This window comes from Aplysia californica, unplaced genomic scaffold (genome assembly GCF_000002075.1).
Source record: "Aplysia californica isolate F4 #8 unplaced genomic scaffold, AplCal3.0 scaffold01255, whole genome shotgun sequence".
Lineage (NCBI taxonomy): Eukaryota > Metazoa > Mollusca > Gastropoda > Aplysiida > Aplysiidae > Aplysia > Aplysia californica.
Window position 1 is genome coordinate 65239 of NW_004798525.1, and position 7000 is coordinate 72238.

General features: G+C 37.4%; 1 protein-coding gene across 2 annotated transcripts in view; it reads right to left on the reverse strand.

The window, feature by feature from the left end:
* Positions 1-808: 808 nt before the first annotated feature.
* Positions 809-7000, reverse strand: part of LOC101862765 (rap1 GTPase-GDP dissociation stimulator 1) — a 63738-nt gene continuing 57546 nt past the window's right edge. For both annotated transcript variants that reach the window (XM_005112387.3, XM_005112386.3), the window contains one exon: positions 809-4568. In XM_005112387.3, the coding sequence (XP_005112444.1) occupies positions 4429-4568 (140 nt within the window). In that variant the 3' untranslated portion in view covers positions 809-4428. The remainder of the gene's footprint in view (positions 4569-7000) is intronic.

Consider the following 7000-nt stretch of genomic DNA (forward strand, 5'->3'; position numbering starts at 1 on the left):
GCATAGAAAGAGAAAGAAATATAGATAGATAGATAGATACAATGATAGAGACAGACAGCCAGAGAGAGAGAGAGAGAAAGAAAGAGAGGGAGAGACAGACAGACAGACAGACAGACAGACAGGGGGAGCGAGAGAGAAAGGGAGAGAGTGGAGAGTATTAATACTATTACATGTATCTTGCATGCTGTAAAACAACTGTTCGAATCTGCTTAAACGACCACCAGTCCAAGACAACTGTACAAACGCCTCGACCACTTTCCACCCTTTGCATTTTTTCTATGTTATATGACATTGTCCAAGAGGATCACCAGTCTAAGATGACCATTTTTCAACCCATCAGTGGTTGGTTGTCTTACACAGGTTCAGAAGTATTGTTTTACAAAACCACACAATAATGATTATTATACGCTTGTATCAGTTTTTGTTTGTTTGCTGTAGTAAATGTTTTACGGCACTCGCAAAATACAATAAGGTCATTATAAACGTGCAGAAGATTAGAGCTGTTACAAGAGAGTAACATAGAAATCCCACTCCAACCTGAAAAAATTATACCCAAAAGTTCTTTAGTTTTGCATCTTTTGTTTTAGTAGGAATTGAACACGATGGCCCTTGCAACACAATTAGGTCATGTAAGTGCTGAAGATTGGAGGTATTACATGAGAGCAGAAAACACACCCACAAAAAAAGGAGATATAAGGACGATAGATGTTTGACAGGAAAGAAGAAGCAAACCACACCAGAGCACCCATCAACCATCCACTTTGCATTTAAAACAACACAAAGAACAAAAGAAAAAAGAGACAATAAATGTAATTCAAAAACTTTGTTGTTAATTTTTGAAAACATGCAAGACAACTGATACAACTTGTACTCAAGCACAGGTGAAAAAAACCCAACAAAAAAACAAATCCACTGACAAAAAACGATGAAGGTACAAAAATTGGTCCACAATCACAGCATACAATGTCTTTTTTGATTCACATGAACCTTTTCAGTGCGTATGTTGGTGATCAGTCACAGAAACAATGTAGAAAATGCATGCTTACGCAGCTGATCTATTTAAAAATGAGATAAAAAAGTGATAACAACAGCGATTAAAATTCAAACGTATCCACACCGTCTTTCTTTCATTTTCATTCACCAAAGAAAATGATTACATCTCACTTAGTTTGAACAGCAAATTTCAATTCACTAAATGACCCGTTCAATATTGTTTACTCAGCCTATACATAAACACACATGTGCAATCCATGCTTTGTTCACCTATTTAAGTACTAATTAAGAGGCGTTGCTTTCTATGGAGAGTTGTGGCGTTTGTGATCATTACAAGTATAAGTTACTTCCCTATCTTAAAATTACAAAGTTCTATCTGCTGAGTACCTAGTTTTGAGAAATTTGACGTAAAAAATGTTGAGTTTCATAACATGTCAAGGCTTTTCAAATGCAATTCTTTGAACATCTTGAAAAGGACTGAATAATCTTAGGATTTCGATAGAGAAGATAGAACATTTGGTTTCTGACCTCATAGTCTCAGTAACTCAAAATGGCCAAAAATGTCAGATAGAATCTTGTAATTCTGAGGTCGCCCCTTGCTATTATTTCTTTTACTTTCCTCTATTTACCATGCTAGCTAGCCATCTGTGGTGTCTTGCAAGGTCTCCACCTTCTCTTTTTATTCGGATATTAAAGGATATGCGTGTGTGTGCCTGGAGAAAGGTCCCAGTTGTCTGAAATTTCGGATAGTAAAGTAAAGGCATATTATTCCCGTAGCAAATTCAAAGCTGAACATGATGATTTTTAAAAAATTTTCAAATATCTTGAGTTGTTCTAAAGATCATGCCACATTTTGTGACAAAGGGTGTAAAAACAAAGTTTGGAGAAAACCTCAATTTCCAGCACATTTCTTACCTTTGATGAAGTAGTACAACATGTAGCAAAAACAATTAATTTAAAAAAATATTTAGACTCAAAATATTATAAAATCTTTTTGGTAGGTAGAAACGGTTAAATGTGAGTTTTCTGAGGGAATTTAATTTTTTACCGAGAACTACTTTTTTGGGCCTTTTCACCCCATTGCTCAAAAATATCTTTGCCTACAACTGGGCCCTTTCTTCCGGCACACACACACACACATATATATATATATCATCCGTTCATGGTAGACAAACTATTCTCCTTATTGTCCTAAGTACTGCTTGCAAACAGGACTACAAAAATAGAAACACTATACTCGTGATGGTGAAGCATTTAACAGCTATAATACACACAGACACTGGTCAATAATCCTATGAAGCTTAAAAAGACAATCAAATGTGAAGCAGCGTGGTGAAATCAGGCGCTCGTCAAAATCATGAAATTGAAGAAACTTGCATTTTTCTGCTGGCTTGGCAATTTTAAAAAAAAACTTTTTTGGAGGGGATTAACATTAATGCAGTTCAATGCGGACTTTAGTGAAAAACATTGGGCACATAAAAAGCAAATTTGCAGTTTTCAAGGACTCTCAAGCTTTGGAAGTCACCAAACTTGCCATTTTTTCACTAGTTTTACCTCTGAAATCAGGTGACCCCCACCTCCTTCAATCCGAAATATTTTGACTTCTATTGAAGATGTATATGGGAAGTTCTCTTATTGAAATCAAGACAAATGAATAAGCTTTAAGATGGATATATATAACTACATACGCCAAAAAATTGACGAGAGCCTGGTTCCACTGTGTCGTGACACAAATGGTTTTATTTTTATATTTACTTGTTCACACTATCTTAATTGATATTCAGTTTTCAAAATGCTAAACAAAATACAGAGAAAACTATATTTCCTCTTACAGCTTTTCTGTTTGTACTTTTTTCAAGATGGCTGACTGAAGAATTAACAAAACAGGAAGCCACCCCCCCCCCTTCCCCTTTAAAAACAAAAACCTCCGCCTTAAAAAACAACAACCTCAAACAGCCCGCAATAAAACAACAAACAGACCCCTTGACAAACCTTCATATCAAATCCACACATCAAACACACGTATCAAGTAGAAGAAAAGACCCAGATTAAAAAAACATTTCAACACCCTCGTTCAGAACAACAAGCGAGATGTACGAAGCACTCAATATTTTTATGCTGATAAAACACAGGATCAAAATAACAAAAATTCCAAAACAATAGTAAGGAATTTAAGAGAGAGATAGGGATTAAGAAAAAAGCTGCAAACATGACATGATAAAGGTACAGTTGAACCCTCCATTTAAAGTTTACTTGACCAACTACAAACACACAGGATCTCCTCTCTCTGTGGGGGGCCACATGTGGGTCATCGTGAAGTCACCCATGCAAGACAGTTCTTTTCAGAATGGAGGGCTCACTTAAACCATTACCCATTATAATACCTTATAGTAACAATCTCCAAACCAGGCCACAGAAAGCAGAAGTGATGAGTAGATTTTATTGGCACAACGGACCACAAACAAGCTGCAGAGACCCTGTCTACTCCATCTTGGAGTAAGCCGCCTCTCTCCATCTCTGTTTGTTTGTTCTATCTTGCTTACACTTACATACATGACGAGCCAACAGATATTCATCGGGCTAAAACTTGCGTAAACATTATATTATAAAGAATACATGCATACGATTTCACCCTCTTGTTACCGACACTCCACTATCTCTCACACATTGTGTCTCTCTCTCTCTCACTCTCTCTCTCTCTTTCTGTCTCTTTCTTTTTCTGTCTCTCTCTTTCTCTGTCTTTCTTTTTCTGTCTCTCTCTTTCTCTGTCTCTTTCTTTTTCTGTCTCTCTCTTTCTCTGTCTCTTTCTTTTTCTGTCTCTCTTTCTCTGTCTCTTATTAATTCTCATACTCCACACAAAGCTACATTAGACTGTCTGTCTGCTACTGTGCCTCTCTCATACTCGTTCTCTTTTCCATTGGTCCTATAAATCACCATCCTTGCATAAACACACACACATGGTGATCCAGAAACACAAATTCTCTCTCTCTTTCTTTTCTTTTTTCTTGTCCACACATAGACACACACGCACACATAATCACATTATGCATACACGTACATAAATGCATGCAAACACATACATTAACAAACACACACAACTCAATATAACACTTTGAACTCACTCTCACACACATACACATACTCACATTTATGCATACACACGCACATGCACACAAACACATATTCCCATTCACAAACACTTACAAACACACACGACTCAAAACCACACTTCCAAACCCACCTCTCTTACACACAATGCAGTGCCAAACAGAAACACTTTGTACCCGTCCTATTCTGACAAAATCTCCGTTCCCCACCACACTCTAACCAAATGAACACACAGCAATCTTCACAAGTGATTCAATCAACTCATTTTGCAAAGCACACCCTTCCCCTGGCGTCAGTTTGCTGGGCCATGTATTTAGTCCGACATCATCAGCCGGTGGACATGGACTCTTCCATGATATTCAAGGCTGACCTTGCCTGCTCTTTGACCTTGACATCCCCATGACCTTCAGCAAGTGACCTCACCTGGTCCACAACACCTGAGCTCACAATCTCCTCCCGCAGGTTCCCTGAATGAACGAAAGAATGGATACATGCACATACATTAATAAAAGGATGTCTATTTTGTCTTAATTGTTAAAAGACAACATTACTTCATATCAAATTGTCAAAACTACAAGTATCTCAAATAAAGCCATGTGAAATCTCTGCATGATCAAGATGTTTGAATGTACACACAAAGTATTTTGCAAAACCCAGAACTGGTCTATTGATTTTGGTACAGAGATCAACGCTGACACAATAACGGTCATTTAGTGCAGGGGGAAAAGTATGGCAAATAGATAGAAAAAGCAGAGCGAAAAAGAAGAAGAAAGGACCTACAAACGGTGCTCTCCTGCCACCTGTCCAGACGTGTTCACTAAGTTTGGTTCGTTGGTATCAAATGTCTCATAGAGTCTAAACCAGCTGTGCCATCACAAAGAGCACATTGTAAAGGTGAAACCAATTAATCTTTTATCCCATACTTGTCTAAAGAAATGAAGAATTACACTTGGACAACAGATTACATGAGAGTCTTCTCAAGGGTAAACACCAGCAAAGACAGTGTTGGGAAACTTGAAAGTGCATAATATATGTTTATGTGTCACGTTGCAGTAGAATCAGGCGCTCGCAAATTTTTGGGGCATTTTGAGTTGTTGGTATCATCTAAAAGCTTATTCATTATTTATTATTATTATAGTAGAGGGTTTTAGTGCGCCCCTCGCAACTGCATAATGTCATATGAGCGCCAAGGGGTGGATGTCAACAGAGAAGTCTTTACAGGGAATCGGGCTTACTTTACTCACCTCTCTAGCTTCAACAGCACAAAGTCTGCTTCAACTATCAAGGCACCCCAGAAATAGCAGGTCACAAGAGAGTGACAAACATACAAAAGAAGTAGAGGAAAATGACAATAGTACATAATAGGAAAGAAAAAAGCAGCAGTTCCCTGTTGTAGATCAGGCACAGTTATGAGCGTGACATGAGTCAGCCCATTTACAATTCTACTGTGCATGAACGATAAATGTCCCCCCTTTGGGAATGGCCTAAAGACACTACAGTCAGTGGCACTGCCCCGCGGGGAATAAATCTTATTCATTTGCCTTGCTTTTAATGAAAAAAAATACCCATTGATCTTGAATAGAAGTTGAGATACTTGAGATTGAAGGAGGTGGGGTTCCCATGGTTTCAGTGGTGAAATAAGCGACAAAATAGGCGCCAAAGTTCAGTAACTTCAAAAGCAAAAGAATCCTATAAAATTGAAAAATTACATGTTTTGTGCCTAAAATCAACGTTTTTCCAGTAAATTCCCATGTAAATGTGTTTTTATATGGACATAAAAGGTGTTGAACCAAAAAACAAACATTCTATAAAAATTGTCAAACAGGCAGAAACATTCCATTTCATTATTTTGACAAGCGCCTGATTTCACCAAGATGCTCCACAAATATACTTTCTGCCTTATCACATGGCTAATTAACACCATTTTGAATATTGATAAAACAAATAATTCAACACATCAGAGAACAAGACTCAATCTTTTGTTAATCAAATTAAGTAGGTAGGTAGGTAGGTGGGTGGGTAGATTGGTGGGTAGGTAGATATGTAGGTAGTTAGGAAGGTAGGTGGTGATGGTGACAGTAGCTGCAGCAGCAGCAGCAGTAGTAGTTGCAATGCTTGTTGTTGTTAAAAGTCTGGGTTTTTTTTTCAAGGCACAGTATAGGTTACATTTTAGGCAGAGCATAAGGTCCCACATTCCTTCCACAGTTTTAAAAACAACAACCGACCATCTCATAATATAACCATGAAGTAAAACTACATACAATGATAACAACACAACCCTGCTTTCTCTTCTGATCAGACAATGGACAGAGAAAAGAGAAATAACCGTTCCTTTTAAAAAAACATAGACAAATAAAATCCTAAAAATATTCCTGACCACAGCACTAATATTCGCGTTTGGAAATTTTCTGCTTCACATGCACACCATGTCTTTTGAAAGCTAAAGTCTGATTGAAAAAAACCCCCATAGTGGTAAAAACTATCATTTAACCTTTAAGTATTTACTTTATTTTAAATATAATTCATTGTATTTGTCTATTTATTATTATTACTATTTTTGTTGTTGTTGAGAAAAACCGTTTCATACGATCTTGGAAGTTACTTCCATTTCACTGAATGGGCCAATGGCATTTTGTTGACAATGATTATAGTGTGTGCACGTGCGTGTGCACACACTCACACACACAATCACACACACACACCACATACACACACACACTGACTTTCATATATACTGTAAGACATGTTTAAGTCCCTATTATTCCCTATACTACGCTTACTATTTTACACGAACATAGCACACAACGTGATGTGCAAGGATAAAGAAAGACTATGACAACTAGATGTAACGGGTAGAGATCATAACAACAACTACAGGTAGATCTAACTGTCAGTCTCC